The 24,608-nt window shown below is 40.4% G+C and overlaps 4 protein-coding genes across 12 annotated transcripts; 1 reads left to right on the top strand and 3 right to left on the bottom strand.

Moving 5' to 3' along the window:
- Positions 1 to 737: 737 nt before the first annotated feature.
- LOC128765833 (high-affinity choline transporter 1-like) lies at positions 738 to 8,751 on the bottom strand. Its single transcript, XM_053877000.1, has 9 exons — positions 8,351 to 8,751; positions 7,579 to 7,831; positions 7,395 to 7,508; positions 7,080 to 7,235; positions 6,847 to 6,995; positions 6,525 to 6,668; positions 6,152 to 6,305; positions 3,688 to 3,905; positions 738 to 3,528 (listed from the first exon to the last, which is right to left on the bottom strand). The coding sequence occupies exons 2-9, from the start codon at positions 7,760 to 7,762 to the stop codon at positions 2,884 to 2,886; spliced, it is 1,764 nt and encodes a 587-aa protein (XP_053732975.1). The 5' UTR covers positions 7,763 to 7,831; positions 8,351 to 8,751; the 3' UTR covers positions 738 to 2,883.
- A 1,681-nt stretch (positions 8,752 to 10,432) lies between these two features.
- Positions 10,433 to 17,198, bottom strand: LOC128766183 (claudin-14-like). 3 transcript variants are annotated; one of them, XM_053877620.1, is made up of 5 exons: positions 16,838 to 17,198; positions 15,235 to 15,418; positions 13,025 to 13,122; positions 12,707 to 12,954; positions 10,433 to 12,640 (listed from the first exon to the last, which is right to left on the bottom strand). In XM_053877620.1, exons 4-5 carry the CDS (start codon positions 12,938 to 12,940, stop codon positions 12,134 to 12,136), a joined length of 741 nt encoding a protein of 246 aa, XP_053733595.1. In that variant the 5' UTR covers positions 12,941 to 12,954; positions 13,025 to 13,122; positions 15,235 to 15,418; positions 16,838 to 17,198; the 3' UTR covers positions 10,433 to 12,133. The 3 variants fall into 3 exon arrangements, with proteins under 3 accessions (XP_053733595.1, XP_053733597.1, XP_053733594.1); XM_053877622.1 differs by lacking the exon at positions 16,838 to 17,198 and adding an exon at positions 16,611 to 16,717; XM_053877619.1 differs by lacking the exon at positions 16,838 to 17,198 and having other exon boundaries at positions 15,235 to 16,750.
- LOC128766182 (F-box only protein 47-like) lies at positions 16,258 to 20,559 on the top strand. Its single transcript, XM_053877618.1, has 10 exons — positions 16,258 to 16,354; positions 16,637 to 16,789; positions 16,884 to 17,045; positions 17,142 to 17,218; positions 17,395 to 17,469; positions 17,630 to 17,912; positions 17,986 to 18,135; positions 19,208 to 19,350; positions 19,763 to 19,922; positions 20,115 to 20,559. The coding sequence occupies exons 2-10, from the start codon at positions 16,639 to 16,641 to the stop codon at positions 20,213 to 20,215; spliced, it is 1,302 nt and encodes a 433-aa protein (XP_053733593.1). The 5' UTR covers positions 16,258 to 16,354; positions 16,637 to 16,638; the 3' UTR covers positions 20,216 to 20,559.
- A 154-nt stretch (positions 20,560 to 20,713) lies between these two features.
- On the bottom strand, positions 20,714 to 24,370 carry LOC128766184 (ADP-ribosylation factor-like protein 6). 7 transcript variants are annotated; one of them, XM_053877626.1, is made up of 9 exons: positions 24,117 to 24,370; positions 23,719 to 23,769; positions 23,546 to 23,607; positions 22,345 to 22,413; positions 22,162 to 22,256; positions 21,921 to 22,050; positions 21,432 to 21,487; positions 21,326 to 21,338; positions 20,714 to 20,908 (listed from the first exon to the last, which is right to left on the bottom strand). In XM_053877626.1, the coding sequence occupies exons 1-9, from the start codon at positions 24,237 to 24,239 to the stop codon at positions 20,875 to 20,877; spliced, it is 633 nt and encodes a 210-aa protein (XP_053733601.1). In that variant the 5' UTR covers positions 24,240 to 24,370; the 3' UTR covers positions 20,714 to 20,874. The 7 variants fall into 7 exon arrangements, with proteins under 7 accessions (XP_053733601.1, XP_053733602.1, XP_053733598.1 ...); XM_053877627.1 differs by lacking the exon at positions 21,326 to 21,338; XM_053877623.1 differs by having other exon boundaries at positions 21,326 to 21,487.
- Between the last annotated feature and the right edge of the window lie 238 nt (positions 24,371 to 24,608).

The following is a 24,608-nucleotide window of genomic DNA, read 5'->3' on the forward strand; positions in this document are numbered from 1 at the left end:
AGTTTAGCCATTTGTTTTGGATGGTTAGGTGAAGGGTGAGAGGCTGGGGAAAGGGTTATGTCAGTGAGTGGTTCCCACAAAGATAGAAATACAAACATAGGTGTGTGTGTGTGTCATGAAGAGACAAGCAGATTCTGAAATCAGGCAGATGCCCCCCCCACTTGAATGCATCAATCAAATTGTTCCCCTCCGACTCTTCAGCTGTCTGAGCTGCCAGTCATTCTCTCTTTCTCCCTCCCAAACATGAGGAAAGCATCGTAGACTGAAACAGCAGATTTGTTAAGAAGGAATTTTCCAATTGAAGACATATGATTGGTATTTTCAGGGGTGGTCTTTCAACTCCACTCGGAGTCAGCTGAGCCAAAAATTCTGGGATGGACATACACTTCCTTCTCTGTGTTCCGTGAGTCAGTGGTCCTACAGAGCAGATCACAGCTTCTAAACAGGGATGATGTATGTATTGGTGCGGAGAACAGTAGTTGGTCCAGCTACGTGAAAGGGATACTTGGAAAACATAAAATTTTATCTGGAAAAATTCACATGGACAGTTGAAAAAAGGATCCTAGACCGACACAACAGAAGCAAGCAGACATATTTAGCTCTGAAAACATCTGTTTTTCATTCACTTGCATGTTTGTGTATCTGAAATAAAGAGCCACTAAATGGTAGGTAAGTCAACGACTAAAGCAAACTTTGATCTGTAGCCACACCTGATAAAGAAGGGAGAAGGAAAACAGTTTGCTAAATAATATAATTTAATAATTTAACCTTACAATACATCACCACTGTACACACTGCATTGAGAAATAACTTTGTATGCTAACAAACATCTTCTTCAATGCTGCTTTATATGCTTTTGTTTACATTTATCACACAAAAATACAGTTATATTGCAATATACAGAGCTGTCTTTCTTTTTTTTCCCTCAATAGAAGGCTCTTCTGATGACAAGGAACTTTATATTCACATTTAAGACCACTGAGATTCCCTGACACGTTGCGAGGCATCACAGTGGCGTCAGTCCACAGTGATAAGTGAAGACCTGCTCACTAAGACTGGAAATTTGGCATTTGGAAAATTGAAAGGTTGTAATTCTACGTCATAATTCTACATGAGTTGATCCATCAGTTAAGGCAAATCCATAGAAGGTATGTACAGCAAACAGCAATGTGGACAGAAGACACACAGAAAGCAACACAACAATTGAGCACATCGACATGACGGAGAAAGCAACATGTCAATGATGTGAGTTTTAGGAAAAGGAGTTTGGAAGTTTTTCAGCAGCATCAGCCAACCACCTTAAAGGGCTGATCGATTGAGTGCGGTTCATCTATAAGGAGTCATTTCCTCTGTCCACTCGGTAAAACAAACTCTCACTCAAGTCACTCACAAAAACCTATGAATTAAAGGTAGTGTAACTGTCATTCTGGTCAGCTTGTTTGAATGGATTACCATTAAACAGTTGGCCATCAAAAACACCATTCACCCTTTAAACAGAGTTTGATCCATCCATTCATCCAGAAATGGTGACCAAAATCCATCTAATAGGGGTCTAGCACTTGATACTCCCCATCACGGATCAAACTCCTCCTTCAGTCATCTAAATCTTGGCTGAAAAAAATGACTCAAATGAAAAGACTCAAACTTGTTCGGTGTCAACTGAAGTCTGCATCTTGTGCAGTTGTACATTTAGGTTTAAGAGGAAATGCTAGGAGAAGTTAGCACACAGATGTTCACTGCGATGAAAAGTTCCAGTACTGCGACAGACAATAATTGAAATACATATCAATTTAAAATTCAGTCAACACTATATATATTCAAAAAATATTATTGCTCTAATATTACTTTACTCAAATAAATATTTTTTAAACATCTGGTATATTTACATAATATGCGTAAACCCACAATATGTACCGACACCTTTGTTTAGTTAGCTATTGCACAAGTCTCATGACCCGAAACGAAAATGTCCTTCAACGATAATAGCAGCATGTTTTTTTGTGGATTTGAAGGATATTGTATTCACTTGAGAGAAAAACAATCCAGTCTCTGGTGGAGCCCAGCTTGACTACAGAAGCCACAATGACGACAGCTTCACATGCTCAAAGCAAGACAGTGGGATTCTAATGGTGCACAGATAGATGACTTGAAGCAACGTTTCTTTGGACATTGCGTGCATAACATCTCTCGAGGACACAGAATGGAGGATCTGGAAAGGGTCCACAGTTGTGTCTGCAGCAGGAAAATCATGTACAGTGACTTTGACGCTGCTCAATAAAGTAGATATTATTTTTCCAATTACAGTATGTTAGAATAATAAAAAAACATATATTATTTGTAGTAACATATTTCTTCTTGAAATGTAATACTGAATTATTTACATTAAAAAAAATCTAACATGTCTGTGTGTGGTCTACGCTTTGAAGTGTTAACAAAAAACAACAAAAGTTTAAAAAATATACTACATTGTTCATTAATGATATTTTTTAATAAATCGTATAATTTTGTCTGCTTACAAATATAAAAAAACAGTAATACTAGTGGAGAAATGACAATGATGGAATACACCCAGTATGTCATTTGTTCATTCATATGTCATTCATCGTTTGTTCTCAAGTGAATGCAATATACTGCGGTTGCGTGAAATATACGACAGCATATATATTCACTCTGCACAGCTGCTTCCAGATTAATCACCCCGCCAAAACAAAAAAAACTAGACAAACACACACGCACAAAACGCCCATCACATCATCGGCATACAACACACTCCCAGTATCACTGGCTTATTTCCAGTGTGGCAGTAACAGGTTTCCTGAAGAATGTTGATGCTCCTCCAACTCTCCCCACCTCCTTCAGAAGATTTTCAGTCAGTGAGTCGTCTTATTGAAAGGCCTCTGGACTGGAGGCTCCATCATCACTGAGGACCTCAGCATTGGAGAAGGTCCCAGCCAGAGACGGACCCAGAGCCTGATTGACCGGCGCTATTTCGGACAGATTGATGGCGTCATGGTTACCAACCAGTGTGGCCTTGTCCATGATCTCCTTGCTGTGCTTGGAAACCACAGCGTCCAAGAAGTCGTACTTGTGAGACAGCATCCCGCTCTCAAACAGGTACTTTGTCAGGTAAGAAAAACACACATTGGCCAAAAACGATGCCACCATGGACACAGACTTGAACGGAAACCTCTGCTGGATGAAGTACTCTACCTCTCCGGTGGTGTGGTGGATCCTCTCCTCGGTCACCCATCCAGGGTAGTAGATGAAAGGTGGGAGCTTGAGGTAGGGCTCCCCTCCTCCGATCCGCAACAGAAGTCCAAAAATGTAGCCGGCCACAGAGCCGTATGTGTTAGTTCCTTTGACGAACAACACGCTGAGAAGTTGGGGGAATATGATGACGTAGACGAGATCAGAGCTCAGGTACCAGAGGCCGTACACCGTTCCAGTCAGCAGCGCCATCGCGGTGGCCAGTGCGCCAAATACAAAGATGGTAATTCGCATCACCCAAACAATCTCCCAATCTGATGCCTGGAAGAGAAAAGATGTTTACATTATTGGGAGCTTGACAATGAGACAGCAAAGGGCATCGAGAAGATGAAATTCACCACAGTACGAGTTACATTTCAAGGTAAGTCCAGCAGCATATTCTCTTTAAAACCTTAAACTGTAAAGCAGATGAATTCTCACCAACTGTCGGAAGGTTTGCTGATAAATGTTCCTTGCGAACATGGAGCTGGCAGAGAGAATCGATGAGTCAGCTGATGACATGACAGCCGCCGACACTGCACCCAGTCCGAAGAAGGAAACGTAGGACGGGCAGAGGTGCTGAAGCACGATGGGGAGGATCATGTCTGATTGATCCCTGTCTTTGGGGGGCAGGGATCCATACGTGGTCTGGTTCCAGTCTGGAGACAGAAAATGGAATCGGCACTGTACACTAACTGAAGCAGAGGCAGCATTCTCTATTAGAATCTTCAATCTCTCAGGCAGTTCAAAGTCATCGGCAGAGCAATGACAGGTGAATTAACTCCGAACATGCAAGCTACGAAAAACAATAATAGCTGTCACTCAAACGGAGAAGGAAGGCTGGTATTCTAAATTTACAGGTGGAGAAAAGTAAAACGCCAATATTTAAGCCTCAGATTTGGTCTCATAATTTACAAAATATCGATGACTTAGATTATATTTCATTTCCCATATTGCATCAGTGCATGTCTGAATAACAATAAGATTCCTCTTTAAACTTTACTGGTCAAACCACAATCTGACTTACCATTTACATTACATGTTATTTAGCAGACCCTTCATAAAGTTTTATTTTACTTTGATATTCTTTAATGTTTATATACTGCTGTAAGAACCACAATTTCACCATGTGGTGAGAATAGAGGCACTATCATCTAATTTAAAAGCACATAACCTTAAGAAATCCATAAAAAGAATGCTTTGGTTTACAAAAACAAACACACAAAAAAACAATGAAAATGTTCCGACTGTCACCTATTGGTAAGGGTACTGTGAATGGAAGATTATAGACGCAAATATTTAGTCATGTGACCTCCTGGACACTCCATTGTCCACTTGGGTTGAGGAGCCTGAGGAGGTTTAGGCGAAGCGCGGGCCTGTCAGCTCCTCCACGACCCACTTTTCTTTTCTGGTTTTGGTTGATTTTCGCTGGTATTTATTCTTTTTGGATTTTGAGGCTATTATACTACGTCCCCTGTAATTACACTCAGGCTAGTCACTTGAAAACAATCACAGCATAATATTTTATTTGAGCTGCTCTGGGGATTCATTATTTCAAAAGATGAAAGATGGATGCAGGAAAACAAAAACAAAATCAGATGATCCATTTTGTGTTGGAAGACCTTTTCTAGTTATCAAACAGAACACATGATGGTAAAGTATGAGATGACTGAAGTGACAGTTTCAGGAAGTGTGTTTGGTGGTGAATTGTTGGGGCGTGTTGCAGTGTTAGATAGATTATCCCTAAAGAGAACGACTCCATGGCTGATATTTTTGAAGACTATTTTGACTCATTGTTTCCCCCTGTGTTCTGTCTGTGTCCTACGGGAATATTCATCTTCTCCGTCTCCTCCTCACTCAGCTGGACAATCACTGGTTCGACATGAAGCAGATTAATTAGCTCCTCTTCAGATGTAATATTCACTACATCTGCATGGCACGGCGGCTCTCTCTTCCAAGCCATGACAGCATCCTTCTGCTGTTTTTTACCCTCCAGTCATTCAGGAAACAGAATTTATCTGTATAAAAATGGCGCTGTTGTCTAAACAAGGTATCTTTGATCACTCAGTTCTGAGTGCTTTATTCCGACAGGGGTTTTAATTCAATATTTGCGTCTGGTATTTTCCGAAAAAGCAACTACAGCGGTAATCAAATGTGGTTGCCTGTCAGCAAATACATTCCGGATGTGACCGTTCGACTTCACTCTCCTGGAGCCGCGTTTCTTTGGGCCAGAAATCGACATTGAAGCATAAGGTTAAACTAAATGATTTGACCTGGACCAGACTTGTAAAGTTGACATTTACGGTTTCAATTGGAACGTCTCATTCCAGTTTTACTGAACTGAGACAGCAAGGTTTCCCCTTGAATTCAAAATATATTTGGTTGTCAGATTGGAGGACGCAGCTACTGAGAACACTGTGCTACGGAATAATAGATAGATAGATAGATGGATAGATAGATAGACAGACAGATAGATAGACAGACAGACAGACAGACAGACAGACAGACAGATATATGGATAGATAGATAGACAGATAGATAGATAGATAGACAGACAGACAGACAGACAGACAGACAGACAGACAGACAGATAGATAGATAGATAGATAGACAGACAGACAGACAGACAGACAGACAGACAGACAGACAGACAGACAGACAGACAGACAGACAGACAGATAGATAGATAGATAGATAGATAGATAGATAGATAGATAGATAGATAGATAGATAGATAGATAGATAGATAGATGAAAACCTTTATTGACAGCCAAAAAAGTATACAGGTATGTACCATTGAAATTTGATTAGATTAGACTGGCGTTATTCATCCCACAGTGAGGGAATTGTGCTTGTTTCATTATATACATTTTAAAGGTTTAAAGGTATGGTAGCGTGTAATTACCAGTGGAGGCACCTATAGCTCCTATGAGGACCGAGGGGACGGCCATGACCAAGCAACCAAAGGCGGCGAGGAAGGAAAGGACCTGGGCGTACGTAGCTGAAGAGGCAGAAAGAACCCGTTGAAAATAGACCTGCCAGGGAATCCCCCCCAACATCTAGAAACAGAAACATCATGTCAAACAACAGGCCAACAAAATCCAACAACCACAAAATCGTATTCAAAACTATGGGGAAAATAAATGTCAACATCCACCACCAATCCCTCCCTGGGCTTTTAACAAACACACACAGCAGATTTAAGAGCGTCTGAGCCCCACACTTTACTTAATGAAATCAATGATTAAGTATCACTGATGAATTTCTTTTGGCTTTACCAGCAAACAGAAGTTGTCCACCCAAAGCCATTTGTCTTCAGGCTCAATCTTGCCCAGCCATGGCGACTGGAAGATCACCTCCTTAGCTGTCACGCTGATGTCTGACACAGCAGGATTGGCCAGCGCCGAAGGCACACTGATCCACTGGAACGCAGACAGGAAAATAAGGACTTTTATTTCATAGATACACAGCAGGATCATGTTAAAGTATTAATATTCTGGTGCTTATTCCAGACAAGAAAACTTGTTTCTCTAGTTGTGGTGGCTCAAAATGTAAGTAAGAAGAAATGGGTTCAAAGGAGGTGGATAAATGAAAACTCACCAGCCCCACAAAAATACAGAAGAGCTGAACCACGTCTGTGTATGCGACCGAGTACAGTCCTCCCACCAGTGTGTAGAAGATGGCTATCATCGCTGAGATGATCACTGACATGTTGATGTTGATGTCCACGATCACGCTCAGAGTGGCTCCTGATGACAAATCACTTCAGTGAGCACAACTGGAACAACATCCGCGTCATCGGATCACTGTAAGTAAAAGAGATCACGACAGACCGAGGGCTGATAAAATGGCCGCGGACCAGAAGATTTCTCCCATGAGTGCCGGGATGAAGAGCAGACCCCCCATCCTCTTCCCATAGAGCTGCTGGAAAGGGTCCAACATGGTGACGTAGCCACGAGAACGCATGGGTTTGGCAAAGAAAAGGCCACCTGAGGAAGATAAATGACGGCTTGTTTGTCAACACAGAAGCCGGTCTACATGTGGTTTGTGGGCCTTTCTGACTAAAACTGGAACCAACTGTAACACCATTAAACTTGATTTTCAAGTGAACATTACTAAAATAGTTCAGAAGATTTTACTTTACTTACCTACTACTAAGCTCAGAGCGTACCCAAATGGTGCTTGGGCCCACGCCAGACCATAGTCGGGCAGGTAGACATACTCAGCTGTTCCATTGATGTAACCTCCACCCACCCACGTGGCTGAAACAAATATTCACATATACTAAGTTGAGCATTTCTTACTGTATATTCCGTGCGTAAAAGGGCGCACCGGTCATTGTAAATCCTCCCACGAACAGTCCGATGTCTCGTCCTCCGACCATGATGCTCTCACTCCGGTCCCCTCCCTTCGTCACCCCTGAGTTCTTGTTCTTCCATGCAGCCCAGATCCCCACGAAGAGAATCAGGAGGTAAAAGATCACGATAGCCACCAGACCCTCGACGTGGATGGCCATCTTCCCACGGAGCGCGTCCTCAGAATCGGGAGCTGGTGCGCACGGACGGCTGGAATCTCATGAAGATGACTGGGAAGACGAAAAAGAAAAGAGATCCTGCCTGATGATGAAAGATTTCTAAAGTTCCGAAAGACTTCCTTTATTACGGAGGTTTTAGCAATGCCCTACTTTATATATATGTATATATACCAGCACCGTCAGTGAAATATTTCCATCCCTCACTATACACACACACACACACATATAAGTATTCTTTTTTTCAAATGAAATACAAGCACGCATTTATTTGATCGGCATTATTTTTTTTTTATAAATTCATAAATAATAAATATCGTACATTAGATTGAGTTCTGCAGAAATAAAAGTAATTTAACAGCTGATGCGCCTTGCGAAAGGATTGCGTTTCGTGATCAGCGCTGGACCTGGACCAAAAAACAAAATTGCAGCCTCTACTTTTCCTTGTCAGAGAGACCGTGCCGGCTGCGCGCTGGTGGTCACTTTCCAATTTAACACCCGACACTGACTTACATCAAGCTACGTATGAGCGGCAATTTAAGAAGATTATATCAGGAAACAAAATGACTTTACCTTGCACTTTAGTCGAACAAGTCCAAGATTCCACGAGTGGCACCTCCAGGTCCAAAAAAAAAAAAAAAAAAAAGACTTATGGTATCATTTACTGAAATGAATGCAGTGGTTTTTGGGGAGCGGGATCCAGCTGCGCATCCATACACAATTATCTTTCAGCGTTTTTAAGTCACTGGTGCTCTTCTGGAAGTGAGAGAGCAGAAGCACAGAGGGGATGGGAGGGAGTGTAGGAGTGGGAGGGGGGCTGGAGATGAATGGGAGTGGTGGGTTTATTGGGTGCTGTCAGGGTGGGTAGATTGTGGATGGATGTCTTCCAGGGTCGGACGAAAATAGCACCTAATAGAGAGTGGCATGGCGCAGGAGCTTGATTGGGAAAGCTTTCCAATATCAGAACATCATGTCGGTGACGGAGGCGAGATACCAGTTTACACTCAGGTTTGATTTGAGGCTTCCTCAGCGTGTCTTCTTCTTCTTCCTCTGTCATTCCGATGATACGCTCAGTTCACATTTTACAGTCCATCTGGAGCCTTAAATCACAAGCATCAATCAGTTAACGCCCTTCAATATTCTGGCAGAGGTAATTTAACTTCAAGTGGTCGCCATGGAAACACTCCCTAATACTTCTCCATATATTGTGACGGCCAAGATGAATCAAGTAATTAGATGATTAAGTGTTTGTCCAGATTTGACTGGGACTTTTTGTTTGTTTCAACTCAAGAGTGAATCCTATTTTTTTTTTCAGTTATCAATTGTATATCAGTTGCTTATCAATACTGCTTACGCATGACTAGGCTGCCAAACCTTTAACCAGCTTCATGGTTGGATTGAAATCAGGACTATTCTCTGGTAGCTGTAGCTTTTTTTTGGGAGCTTATGAAAGGGGTTTTTCAACTGCATGACGGAATGTCCTTCAGCATCTCTCGTCCCTCACGTATGAAAGACCTCTTCACCCTGTTTCACCTGTATTTTATTTTATTTATTATCCCCTTTATTTGTCTGCAAACAGGTGGAACTAAATGTAACAGGACGTCAACGATTGGGTTTAACAGCACTATCCTGTTTGCTATTTTTGTGCTACAAAAATGATCTTTGAGACTCATGGCATTGATGACTGTTTGCTGGAGGTTTGCATACTACACGCACTGTGACACTGTAGGGGAGGGGCCAGGGATCTTCCAGCATTCATGGAACAGGTAAATGATAACATGGTGTTTTTTGGAAAATGAAAATGGCCCCAACATCTCACATGTAATCACACCACCAACTACACTAGAACCTCTCATGGTTCAATTGAACCATCTGTGACCCCCCAATTGATCCAACTTTCAAGCGTAACTACTGTATATAAATGCATTTTATAGCCTGTGTTTGTGGTCTTATAGCGGGACTAGCTTAGTTTGTAATATCAAGAGCTGCTTCAGAAGTCACAACTCCGCAAAACGTCAACAATATTTGGCTGATATTTTGATCAGATATATGTTAAATAATTGGGAAAAAAGAAAAGAAGAAGTCCCCAGAAGACCTTGTGACCTTCCCCTCCTTATGAGGACCAGGCGTTATTTAAAGATGTTGATGTGATTTCACCCAAGAAATGTTCTCAAGTTTTCCTGCTGCTTTGTAGCTGATTCTGTTATTAAGCCTCAAAACATTAAACCTCACAACAAAATGATAATTGTATAACAATTTGGTCCATGGAAATATTTTACACTCCTTCTCATAGAATATACACACACAATAATAATAAGAGTAAAATTAAAATAAAACTGTGTCACATTGTTGTAACATCTCCAGACATAATTTATATCATTATTTGTATTATTTGCCTTTAAATATATTCACTTTTAAAACATCTAAAATGCTTCAGCATGCCATGCCATGCATCAGTTTCCCATAAAAAATAATGATCAAATTGTTCGGCCGCTGGAAAGTAAGAAAGGTGACTTTGTTTGTGACAAGCCGAGCAAATTAATGGGCATGTCTGACAGTCCGACTGAGAGATCAGTTTTAATTGGAGCCCAAAAAAAAAAAAAAAAAAAAACGGCAAAAGAAGCAGCAGCATCTCAAGAGGGAACGTCTCACTGGAATAATAAAACAAGAACAAAATAAATGAATAAACAAGGATTCATTTGTTTCAAATGAGCTGCAATTATTTTTCATCCTTTTCACTTTAATATTAAATACTTTCACTTGGCATGCACTTTTATCCTCACGCACATTTAATGCTATTGTGCCATTGGAAGGAAATGAAAGTCAGTTGAACACAGCATGAGGAGACACTTAAATGAATTGAATTAAGTGTAGGCTCATCCAAACTAGAGAGGCAGGAACACAGTTTGTTATTTTTGTAGATGTAATTGTTTAAGTATGGAACGTGGCGCAGCTTTATCTATTATGCATCCTGTTGCTTTGTGTGCATCTTTTATAACTCTATTGTTGATGCTGCAACACGTCGAATTTCCCCACTGTGCGACTAATAACTGTGCTTTTATTCTCTTCACCATCGAGAGATTTGGATTATTATGGCACCATACAAACACTAAATACAGTAAAGACATCTTAATAAACGTAACTAATATACCTACAACCTATAAACTGGGGGCAAAACATGGGGCCAAAGTGTGTAGTTTGTGTGTAGTTTCACAGAATGAAAGCTGTGCTTTTATAAAAGGCATTAATAGTCAACATGGACTGTGATCTTGGGAGAATAATTTCAGTGTAAAATGCCTGACTCATAGCACAAGAGGCCTTCTGGTTGGAGGCAATCTAACCGGGGGAATTTAACTCGATTTTTAACAACTACACATATTTAAAACGTCATTTCACTTTGATCATCGAACAGAATGGTGACACGAAGCTGCACCTCAGCCTCCACTACCAAATCAAAGTATCAGTTTTGTGGGAATGAACAACTACAAAAGGGAGTGTGAGTTGTAGAAACTACATGGAAACACTAAGGCGGTAGTGAAAATGGTGAAGGACAATAATATCAAGAGGAAAGGGAGCGATGCAAACTAGAGTTAGCAATGCTAGCAACATTGATGCTAACTCTGGCAACAGGGAGGAAGAAGAGACAGTGTCGGGCGACTGAAGTGACCGACGTTCAAGGACACGACTGATAAGCTGAACGCTGAAATGCTGAGTTGCGAATGAAACAAGTTAGAGAGGATCCTGGCTGAAGACCAAACACAACGTCAGTAGCAAAGTAGTCTGCATCAAAAGCTAACAACAGAGCTCCAATTGCTAAAAACAAAGAATCAATTGTTGCAAACTGAACCCCAGACGCTGAAAACTCAACAGAAGACACTTGTTACAAGTCTTGCGAGCCACATAAACGGGGTGGATTTGGCCCCTGGGCCTCGGGTTTGACACATGACTCATCAACCAACATGTTTGCAAACAGGAAACGGCCCACACTTTATTTTACCAACCCAATCACTTCAACATTGATATAGACCAGATTTAATGCAACCAATTAATTCAAATAAAACCAACTGTATTCGTTTGTTTCTAACTTTGTGTCCAACAGTGCAGTTACTGAACAGTAATAAACACAAAAATAGATTGTTTCCAGCATCACTCGAAATGACGTTCATCGTTACTTCATTCGATCATATGGTCTTCGATTGGGTTTATTGACATTGAAAATCTGTAGTTTGCTACCACCTTCTGGCCATTCCACCACACGACAAGCCGAGCCACAGTTCTCAGAAAAATAAATACATTGCTATTAAAAGTCACAATTACATGAAGATCACAAGTGTTTTTTTTTTAAATATATATATATCATACATAATTATTTAGCCGGTAGCCACTGCTGGACATTGAGCTCCGGGACGGAGCGTGGTTTCCCTTTAGGGCCTCTGGTGGTTTGTAGAGGGGAGCAGGGGGGTAAATGTTGTTAAATGGAGGGGGAGGCGAAGCAGGCTGTCTCCCTTGTCTCTGCGTGTTCCTCCGTGGTCGTTCACCACAGCTGTTCCAACACAGAACCATTCCCCCCGACAGGCTCAGGCAGGCCGAGCCGTACCCCAGGTAGACCGCCATGCCGATCTCATACTTCAGCCCACTGGGTAGGAACGGGTCGTAGAAGTCCATGATGACATCATTAGTGGTCCAGCACACTGTGACTAAGCAGAGTAAGGCGGCGCAGAGGAAACAAATCCCTCCGCTCAGCACCAGGGGGGACTTGATGAAGGAGTTATGGACGAATCGCGTGCACTTCATCCCCATCACGGAGAAGGATATTGCCAGGGTGGAGGTGACGCAGGAGAGCACCATGAGAGCCCGTGCAGCCTGCAGGAGAAAAAAAAAGAAAGTGTTAAGAGTTGTGAAACTTGTGAACATCTTCAGATTAAGCACCTGCAGGTCCTGCGGCAGAGCCAGCAGAGATCGGTACATCTCACACTGGTATATGCCCGTGCTGTGCCACACACACTCCATCCACAGGCCTTTCATGTACGCTGTGGCTGTGATGATGTTGGCGCCGACATACGCCGTGCTGCGCCAGTGTGGGAGAACAGTCGCCACAACGGCGCCGATGAAGCCTAACAGGCCTAAAAAGAAGCCAAGCAACTGGACCCCTGTATTTGGCATTATTGGACCACAAGCTGAAAAAAAAACCCCAGATGCATAAATAACCTCTAGAGAAAGTAGATTTTGAAAAGGATAATTCTGCACCTTTTTACGATGATTCTTCCAGATTTGGATGGATTTCCAGCTTTATCCTCATCGTCCCCTCAGAGCAAAACAAAGTTCAGATGCAGAGTGGTTCCCGTCTGTGAGGAACAGAAGGGAACAAACGTTCGCTGTGGCGGTCTCTTGTGAGTGGCAGGTGAGTGTATCTGTAACTAATGAGCTGAGTGTTCAGCTTGGACTGCTTTCCCAGTAGAGGACCAGCCAGAGCAGGAAGTGAGAGATGGAGGAATTAAACATTTACAGGAACCAGTCATGCTGAACATCGCTAGAAAAAACACTGAAAATGCTTCCAGACGTGACCGCAGAAGTTAGTGAAGTGAATTCAAAGCATTATCAAGAGCTCAAGGTTACCCTGCTTTTAATACTCAGACATATATATATATAATTATATATATATATATATATATATATATATATACACACACACATACATACATATATATACATATATATATATATATATATATATATTTCATGAAGCCTCACCTGCCCATCTCTAGAACTAAGACACACTCTCGAGTTGCATTGATTTTGTTTCGATTGAAGAGGTGCACTCCCCAACACAGTGAGCATTATGTTTGTATTGGTGATGGGCTGGTGAGGCGTCATGAAAAAGTGTCCTCATTTTCAGAGCTTTGTTAGCTCTGAAATTTTTAGATTTGAACAACCATTTCAATGAAAATTGTTGAAAATAAGGATACTGTTTCATGAAGCCTCATCAGACTGGTTTCTATGAATCTTGCGTTTGTGTGAATGAGACCAAAATGTATGCCATTTTTGGGAGTTTTTTTCTGTCAAGGTTGACAGATGACTTGACAATGTAGCTGCAAGGACTAGTTGACGGTAACAGACTATTAAATACCAATGGCGTGATGTCTCAACAAGTCATGAAGTCATTGTTGCCTTTGCATGTATGCAGTGGGCAGTAAGAAGAGAAATGGCTGAGGCTACTGGACCATTAGGGCCCAAAACATTGAATGGTCGACATCATGTCTCCATGGACACATTTATTACTATACTAAAGTAAGATGCCACACAAACTGTTCAAACCACATATGGAGCAGTTAAAATGTTAAGTTTCAAAGCAACATTTAACACAATTCAAATGTTTACATATGTGTATCATACATCGGTGGCTAGTTGTAGCCATGACAATAATAAACAAGATAAATGTTTAAGAATTTATGTTTGATCCAAAATGAGACTGACTGAGAAGATTAACATTTGAGAGTTGTGTTTTCCTTCTTAAATGGTCAACCAAATGATGGACAGCCAGAGTCAGACGGTATCACTGTTCAGTGGCTGGCTTCTAAAAATACACAAGGATCATTGTGCTTCCCCAATGATTGACTACTACTATGAAGGCAGGATTATCCAGCAATAGGAACAACGGCGCAGTTAAACCAAGACATGCCGCTCAGTCCGAACAGTAACTGGTGCATACTCACAAGCACGTCGCATTAGAAATCCACATCCACAGGTGGTGGCCTGACAGAGAGTCATAAAAGCTCAGAGATCAACACGGACACTGCGCAGAGCAGCTCCATCTGTTTGCGCCCAAATGAAAGAAAAGGCAACATGCCACAGGCCGGGCCACAATATGTGAGTGACACCTTCATCAGCGTTACTGCCGTCAGTGTCACGACAGCGTTTAATGGCCTGTTGTTTCAGACAATCAGAGCCAGTGGCAACTGAGAGGCACACAGGGGAGGTCATTGTCCGCAGGATTGAGTTCCGTTTTCAGTCTCAGTGAATGAAAATACCAAGATCTGTTCACAGAGTTGAAAACGACAACTTTATTTTCTGATGAACTCTGATGCTTTTATATTCAAATGTTGTTTTACTGAGTGGAATTCAATTATTTATTGATTTTAATCTCAACATATCATAAACATTACTTCAATAAATCCTGCTATTTTACTGGACCTACTTTACCGATGAACACTGCATATTAATGAACAACAATTCATTCATTATTCTATTCTGAATGCTTAAAAATATATAGCTTTGTCCATGAGTTATTCAAATAATTAACTACTGATAAGCAGAATGAAACAGGTTTAAATATATATATATATTTGGAATTAGCTTTCATTTGTCAGTAGAGATATAAAACTTGCACCCCACATTTGAATTGCATTGGCGGGAATATACATATATGTAAAAAAAAATGCTGTGTTTCATCTACGTACTGTGAGGTTGAAAGCTGCAGTGTCATCTCTGGACTTGTCAGATCATCGTTTTTCCTTCATCAAAATTCACTTTGGACTGGTGCAACCTGGCGTGACATCCCGACAGCTGTTCCAGGCCCCTTTTCAGCAGAATATCACTTGTCTCTATGAGCTCAATGGAGAGGAGTTGATCGTGCAGGCGTGCCTGTGGGACACACGCTGTTAATAGTCTTAGTTAGCCGGAATAATCCTGTGATTACAAGCTGAAGATAGCTCTGGTGTACTGTGCTGCATGACAACGTCACTCCGGTGGTCCATGGAGAGCCCCACTATTGGAAGAGGAAAACATTTTTTAACACCCCTCGAACAGCGTGACGTGGCTTATTAAACAAGATAAATTATTAGTGCATTCAAAGCAAACATATTAATAAAGTATATACGGCAGCTACTGGAGAGCTTCAAAAACTTCCCGATTCTTCTTTTCTGCAGTGCGCACTTCAATTTTGTTCACATTTTGAAAGGCACAATCTTGATTTTGTGAAATAAATTGGAAATATTTAAGTGGGTAAATGTGAGACACTAAGACTAAATTCTCATTTAATTTTATTTCATAATTAAATATAAATCTAAATTTAAATGAGCATTTTATAAGCATCTGGTTTCAGGCCTGTTACACAACAACATTTACATAGTAGATTGATGATAGATTGCTCTTTTTTAAATGGATAAATATAAATAAATACATATACATACATCGTCAATAACTAAACAACTAACTAACTAAATACAAACGAAATCCAACTCCTTTCGAATATTCGCAGGCTCAATTAACAACAATGTTTGTAACATTATAAAGTATATATAATGTGATTTTACGCTTGTACATGTATTATTCGACTGATCCCCGGGTTTTTCCTGAAATAGTACAAGTACCAAGTACCAGTGAGGATTTCAGTTATATGCTCTATTAAGGCAAAACAATTATTTAATTTGAAAAACTATGCTAAACGCCAAATCAACTTCGAAAATGGAAGTGCTTTATTTCATTATTTACATCGCCATCTTGCCTGCAAATCCGCGCCACCGGACCTTCTGAAACATACGTCACTGCGCCGCTGAGTCAGCGAACTTTCCAGCGCAGGTAGGTGAAAATATTCACAGTTATGCAATATGTGTGAGCGTTAAAACACCGACAAGTATTAGTCACATCGGCATACTATAAGTATGAACTCGTTTACCAGCCTAACGTTTCCCCGGGGTTGGTAAACTTGCTCAACAAGCTAAAAAGCTAAGTGACAGCCAGCTTCGGCTAGCTGCTAACTAGTCAACTGTCACGATTTAATCTTGAAAAAAGTGGGGAAAAAAAAGTATTTTTTGCGACAGAAATCACAGCATACATTTTAAAAGTTAAATTAACAACTAGGGATGTCTGAGCGGTTGAAGAAGATGCGTCTACACCACGACACCAGGTTCCCAAACGTCAGAACCATCAAGACCCGGAGCCATTCGAGGGACGACTGCTTCTTCCACGGGCTTCCATCGGAAGTTTTCCACATGATCCTGGATCTTCTGTCTGGTAGGTAGACTGTGTACATAGCAATCTTAAATCTATCTGTTAAAATACCAGCATGGTTTCCGGTCTAAACTTGTTCCTGTTGACATTTCCACAGTGGTGGAAATGAGTGTTCTCTGCACTGTGTCCAAGAAATTCTGCGGCTTTATCATGGACTACATCGACACCTTTTCTTGGAGGAAAAAACACATTTTCAGAGACTTTCATCCTCCCAGCTGCACGGAACGCAGGCAGAACTTTAAACACTACAGGGACATTGGTAAACTGACTTCTACATTTGACTTTTTTTTCTTTGGAAATGCAGAAAATCGTAAATATGGTTGTGAAGTGTGATAAAGGACCAGTTCTGTCTCAGGTCTGTTATTTAAGAAATGCACCATGTTGTTACCAACGAAGAAGAGGCTACGATATGTCTTCAGAAAGTTTTCAGTGGTGAGTTAAGTTAACTACCCATTTATTAATTTCACTGTCGTTAAATTTGATGGGACGTTTACATTTATTTTGAAAGGAACAACCATACCACTACTAAGCGAGTAGTGGTACGTGAGCTCCTGAGTGCTTTTCACTCAAAAAAAACCCTTTGTTTTTCTAATTTTCTTTTTTTTTAGGTTCCTTGCCTCATGTATGCTCAGTGTTGTGTTCCAAACTGCACTGGGTTTGCTTGCCTTGGAGTTTTTCTTCAGGTGATGGATACGATACTTTCAAGTATAATTCATTTGCTGCTAAATACCTTGTTTAGTATTATTTCAATAATAAATGATTTGCCTTGACTTATGGTAATATTTAATTCTTTGTATGGTCTTAATTGTTATCACTAAACTGTACTTTTTTTTTAAATCTTAGACACTACTTGCTGGCTGGAGTGGAGAGGAAATTCAAAAAGTGTTCTTCTTCCTGTGCGAGCAAACAGGCATGTTTTCAAGAATTGAGTCAAGCTTCAGTGGAAAGCAAGGCGCGCGAGAACTCACGGAGATTCAGCTCCGTAACTTCTGCCGTAACGTTTTTCTGAACCACTGGTCTGATCAGAAGGAGTATCAGTTTTGGCTCGTGGAGCTCCTGAATCCTTGGCCTTTGGTTGTTCAAGCTCAACTGCTCTTCATCCTCTTTGGACCACTGATGCCTGATGGTAAAACATGCCATTGCTCTGACATACTTGATTTTAACAACCTCAAACAACACGTTTCTTCTTCTCCACTCAGGCACTGTTGGTTGGCGAGAGCCAGTGGAAACGCTTCTCACCAACAACTGTTTGTGGGACTTGGCCAAAGCCATTTTACACTTGTTCAGCCATTCAGGGGTCAAAGGCTGCACCACAGGTTCTGTGCTGGCAATCGTGGAGGAACTTGTTGGTATGTTTCTGATTCAAATATTACTACTTTTGCCCTCTTCAGCTTTGAGACAGATGCTCTGTGACACACCGGTAAATCCATTTTAACTTAACATAGAGACTCCTAAACCACTATTGTGCAGCGGTTTAGTGTGTTATGCACATCTCTCCCTCCAAATAATATTGTCTATAAAATGTAATGCTTCTATACCTCGGCATAACATAGTATCTTTAATAACATAAAGGAAAACAAAGTCAGCTCGATCAAGTCCTTATGCACACTATGAGCACTTTTCAACCAAATGAGCTATTTGATACTAAAAATATGCTTCAATGAAACTTATTATTATTACTACTCTGGGCAGGGTAGACTTACTGGTCTTTCCTTACCTTCACCATGGTCACTGTGAAGTCAAGCGCTTCGTGAACATTGCTATGTGTCTTTCCTTTTGAGAGACTGTTGTTCTTACCATTATTTTTGTCTCTCTGTTGTCTTTCTCATCACTGTGGAATACATTTTTATTGCTTCTGCCTGTTTACAATTCGTATCACCTGCTGTGGTGGGTGTGTCTGTGTTCTACTATAGTCAGCACGCTGCATGGGGTTTGTTAGCACCACTGCCACCTACTGCAGAGGATGTGCAATTACACTTGATTCTGACATTCGGTTAGACAGCCTTTATTTTTTCTTATTACGGCAGCGTACAAATATTACATTAGATTAGATGGCAAGTGAAATATTGAATGTCATTTCAGTGTGCATGTTTCACATTTGCCCTACCGCCACCACTTGCTATATTGCGTTACTCAACATTTAATATTGTCTGTCTGGGTGTGAGTTCATGTCACATTACAAATAAATTAGGTAGAATTGGTTTCCAGCAGTTCTTACAATATTCTTAGTTTTAACCCAGTAGTGCTTAAATGTATTCTGCAGAATGCACCGATTAGATTAGATGTCCTTTATTTATCCCACAGTGGGGAATTCAACAATAAAGGATGGCTTTAGGTACATACTTCCTTGTAGCTACAACAGTACCTTTCAACAAGAGAATAAAGTGAGAAGTACAATAAGCTGTTATTTCTTACTGGCAGGCATACCTCATCGATGGGAGGATGAGAATATAGCCCGTCTCCTGATTCTTTGTGGAAGAAACATTTGTTACACCATCCTGGTCAACAAACTACTCAGTGGACGACTTGCAGAGATGTCCAGATGTCTTGTCTTCATCGTACTGGTGAGGTTTTGTTCATCTTTCTTATTTTAATCGTGGAATTGTCTATAAAATGATGCTTGTGTTTCATATTATGGGGATTTGATGATTCGCATGGCAGTAGAGTGAGGTAGTGATGGGCAGATGAGGTTTCATAAGACATGAGACCTTTTTTTTCAATTTTTGGTCAGAAAATGATTCAAATTATATTAAAATCCAAGGATTTTGGGAGTGGCATCTATTGGGCTGTAAAATGAGAACACTGTTTGACGAGGCCTCACCTGCCCTTCACTCGACTGAGGGAATGCTAAGCACATTTAGCAATGCTATCTTGCAATGTCAGAATGCTTTCTGTGGATGAACTGTTCAACGTTTGTACTTGATGTTGATTAAACCTTAAACTGCAGTGTTAACTGACATAAATGGCCATGTTTAGGTGTGTGAGAAGGAATGCTATCACATGAACTGGGCAGCAAAGTTGGTCCATCAGATCTGCAAGGTCATCACCCCAGTTTCCCAGCGCTTCAAATTCATCGAACAGCTGGAGCTCATGTTCTCTGAAGTCACCAAGGAGATGTTTGAGTCTGCCATTTTGGGTACGTGAATACAACTGCACCTGAGGTTTTCACAAGTTGATCACTGAGTTAGTCCAACAGAAGAAGAGATCTGACAGTAATGACACATTTGTGTCGTCTGTTATTCGTAAAACTGACTCTGTTCTCTTTGGTACTGACTTGTTTACAATTATTGATTGCATTCCTTGTGTTTTGTAATTTGTTCCTCTTTAGGAAACAATCCAGATGATGACGACACTCTTGATTCTCTGCAAATTCTGGACTCCATTGCTCGCTTCCACACGAGGTTCCTTTTCATGTTCATTGAGTATTGATATAGTACTGATGAACCTTCAACAGTGACAGGACAAAGCCCGATACTGTAGAACAGGAGGTAATAACAGTACATCTTAGTGTACGTTCAATTAAGTGTTGCAGCCATTTGGTTTGTTTGACTGTTAACTACGCTGCTTTAGTTGTTTACTGACATTACAATCTCGGTTTTTACTTTTAATGGTTTCAGCTGAAAACACTTTTGTAATCAGTATTTAATATTTATTGAAAATCCAGTGTATTTCGAAGTATTTATTCAATATTTATTTTATTTTTTTACTTTTATACTTTTTGTATTTTCCTGTTTAACAGTGTTCAAAATAAAATGTGTGTGTGAGTATAATGCTGTCAAAATTTTAATAGTTTAATGAAATGGTTTCAATGATAACCATAGAATTGTGCAGGTGATGCCTAAATGAATAATCGACTCTGATATAAACAAATAATATTCATCATTTTGCCTTTTTACATAAAAATAAAACATCACGATGATCTTTTTAGATACTTTCAAAAATGTTTAATGCTTCTTTTTCCCGTCATCAGGTAGAGGACATATATAAAGAGCAGCATGGTTGTTATCATAGTCACTAAAGTCATGCATAGACAGAAAGGCCAGCATGTAGGTGGGGTGAACATCTCCAACTGCTTATTCACAGGCAGCTTAATCCTTCAGGTGGTCATTGTTTTGACATGATCTGGTTGGAGAGAAAGAAATAAAAAATTCACACAAACTTGCAACTGAAGGTGAAACATGTCCTCTGAATTAACATAGGTACTTTATGGCTTTTCAGTTGCCTTGAAAACACAGCAAGGGAGAGAACAACTGCGCAACTGAGTAGCATTCACTTTAGCTGTTGTGTTGATCCGTAAAGGAGCTTGACTAATAAGGTTTTACAGTAGATGTTGTCCTGATGGCCACAGGGTCATGCGTTCACTAATGGAGAAGAAATAATACCAAGTAGCTAACAACTGACTGGACTCTGTCAACGTTGATGTGTGAGACTAGTTTTAAGGTCAGCTAGTTCTGCAACTAGCCACAAAGGGACACATTCTTGTGTTTTGTTAGATGACTCCAACACGACAACACATCCACAAGTGATGCAAATACTTACTGTGCAATTTGTTCTATTGTTTTTAGAAAAGACAAGATGAAATTAGTCGCGACCTTTACATATTTAAATGGAGGCATGTTGTGTTTGTAGCAAACGTGTACTCTACCTTGAAGCCAGTCTAAGCCTTCCTGCAGGCCTTCCCCCGCGATAGCATTACTGGCACTGAGAAAGCAAAAAAACAACAGGTGTCAGAAGCTTATCTCTTCACTTTCTCATGTCTCCTTGGATTCTGGATGTTTTAATCTTTCTAGTTGCTGATCATCTGCCGTCCATCTGTCTAATAATTAAACAGCTGATGATAAAAGCTTTTTCATTAACAAGTGCTCTGCTTCCTCATATAAGTAACTGTTCATTTATGAAAGACAACAAATAACTTATTTTAGTGAATTCCTGGAACAGGTGATCTTTCTGTGTCTGACATTTGTTTCCTCTACCAAAGCGGCAGTTCATTTCACTCCATTGCAGCACCTATTTTTGATAATAATTTATAACCGTTGGACCTGTTTTGATGTGTTAAACATTACTTTCAACGAGTCCCATTTATACCAACGTTTCCTCTCTTTGAGGAGTTAGATGTGAATAACTTCGACGTTACCAAATATGCCATGGTTTGTCTTTGATGTTCTCCAAACTCAGCAGCTGTGAAACTTTGACCGAAGACACGGCATCACGCAGGTCCATCTTGTTGGCGAAGAACAAAACAGGAATTTTCTTCCTGCGAATATCTGCAGAATCAAACATGGTAGACCAAATAATTGACTCAGTGATCGTGATAGAAACTATTTCCTGTTGACAGAAGATTTACTTAACCATAATAGTAGTCGTATGATCCATACCTTGATGGTTGAGTAAAGTATCCAGCTCCTCTTTGGCAACAACCATTCGCAATTTGTCACTGCTGTCAATAACAAATATGATGGCGTGACTTTCCCTAAAAAGCAACAGTTGACAAATAGAATCAAGTTTTCATGTTTGTTGAAGCAGACAACGAACACTTAAGTGTGTGTCTGTGTGCGTACTTATAGTAGTGCTCCCATAGGTTTCTGTATCTGCTCTGCCCGGACATGTCAAACACTGTAAAGGACAAGCTGAACACAGGAATAAAGGAGAAATGATCAACTGAAGTCACTTCATTGTTTACTCATAATGCGGGGAAGCAGTCTGGATGAGAACAGTTTGAACTTCCTGAATTTAGTAAGAAATTCCGAACTTGACAGCATTTGTACTTTAGACTTTTTTATGTTAAGTGGAATGTATGCAGCCCACTTCGAGGGTTTAATTTTAAGACATTTAGTTTGTGCCTTGAGTGTCATGTCTCTTAAGTATTTACTGGTAGAGGTAGTGATGGACTGGTGAGGCTTCATGAATCATTGCCCTCATTTTCAAAGCCCACTAGATGACACTCTCTTCTCAAAAATCTTAGGATTTGAGCCACCAGTTCAATGAAATCTGACATCATTTAAAATCAAGAGCGCCATCTAAAGAACTTTGACAAGAAATGCACTGTTGGTTGAAGTCTCACCAGCCCACCACTGGTGTCCATGTTTTCAGAACCCACTAGAGGGCAGTCTTGGTTTAAAATAGATGTTAGGTTTCATTTAAAACATATTTTTAGGCAGAGAGGGCCTGAAAATGAGGACAGTGTTTCATGAAGCCTCATCAGCCCATCAATAGTTAGTAGAGCTTCAAGTCATGTGCTAGGTTTTGAGTTTGCGGCATGTTTTTTTGTACCAATGAGCCAGTATTAACGTAAATTTTAAAGTAAAATAGTTTCTCATTAAATTCTATTGTGAGCTAATTTCAATAGTTAGCATTAAAATGTCTCATGACTTCTTAGTTAGTCGAGTCAGGGAGGCAGCACCCGGTAGAAAGAAGCCCAGTCTTCTACATCCCCTGACACCTTCTCCTGCCCCTATGGGGAATGACAAGACGTTCCCTGACCAACTGAGAGTCATAGTTTTGCCATGTGTCCTGGGTCTGCCACAGGGCCTCCTCCCACTTGGACATACCCCATACTATAAATGAAGATGCCCAAACCAACTCAACTGCCTTCTCTTGTAGTAAAGAAGCAGTGCTTCTGAGACGGAGTCTCTCATAGATGACTAAGCTCCTCTCACTGTGAGAGTAACCGCTCAGACAAAACTCATTTTGGCTGTGATCTTGTTCTTGCGATATGCTTCAGTCATTTTCAAACAGAATTGGAATAATCCAGCGCTCTACCTTGAACTCTTGAACTTTTCGATGTTGAATCCAATTGTAGGGACGATTTCTTGGGTTTGAGCCTGCGCACCGCCAGACAGTCACAGACACACAAACACATTGAGAGAGAGAGAGAGAGAGACAAGTAATGGCAAAAGTATGTCAAAAGGAAATGGAGTAGGAATCGGCTTTACCTGACTAGCATGCTTCCAGTCCTCTGATAAAGGGCCTAAAAGGTTCGAATGCTGAAAATCGGTAATGATCGCTGTAGTTAAGGGCCACACGATGGAATTTGCACAACAGATAAGGCTGCTTTCAATTTCCAAGTAACTCCTGAAATAATTGACATGAAGTGAAATTGTCTGCCACTGGTACTGCTTAGTTTTTTTTTTTTTTTTTTTTAAGTTTGGGGTTTTTAAAGAATAATTCTTTTTAGAAAATAATTGTATTATTGTATTATTGATATTATTTAGATAACCTGGTGTATGTATTCATTTTGAGGGCAACCTCAACGGATTTTTTTTGTTTATAGAAAATGAAAATAATAATCATCATAACATAATTCACTCAAAATATCTCCCGTTGTACTCACGTTGGCAGGTTTCAGCTGGTTGATGATTGTGGTTTTACCGCTGTTATCCAATCCCAAACACAGAACGTTGACCTCCTTCTTCCTCAGTCCCAGCCACCCGGACAGTTTATCCAGGAGGCCCATTATTCCCAGTTAAAGCTACACCAGGGTGAAATGTTTTGCACATTGATCCATGGACTCGGAATAAAGAGGTCTAACGGTATAAACACATGATCAGGAGGTGGAGCTGTGTGTCGACTCAGACGCTGCTGCTTCTGCCTCCCATCTTGTAAAGTTTAATCCCATCAGATTAAATTAAGCTCTGTGTACCGACGTGTGACCTCATGGGGAGTCTGACTCTTTGGATCGGTGCAGGAACATAGACATTTCTAACAAATAATTATCAACAAGTTTTATCGACTTTTAAATACTTAAAAAATAAATTATTAAGATGAACTGAATGTATGATATTTTTATATTACTGCTGCACTTCTTTGGTCAGACATCTGTATA

The sequence above is a fragment of the Synchiropus splendidus genome, chromosome 10 (assembly GCF_027744825.2).
Source record: "Synchiropus splendidus isolate RoL2022-P1 chromosome 10, RoL_Sspl_1.0, whole genome shotgun sequence".
Taxonomy (NCBI): domain Eukaryota; kingdom Metazoa; phylum Chordata; class Actinopteri; order Syngnathiformes; family Callionymidae; genus Synchiropus; species Synchiropus splendidus.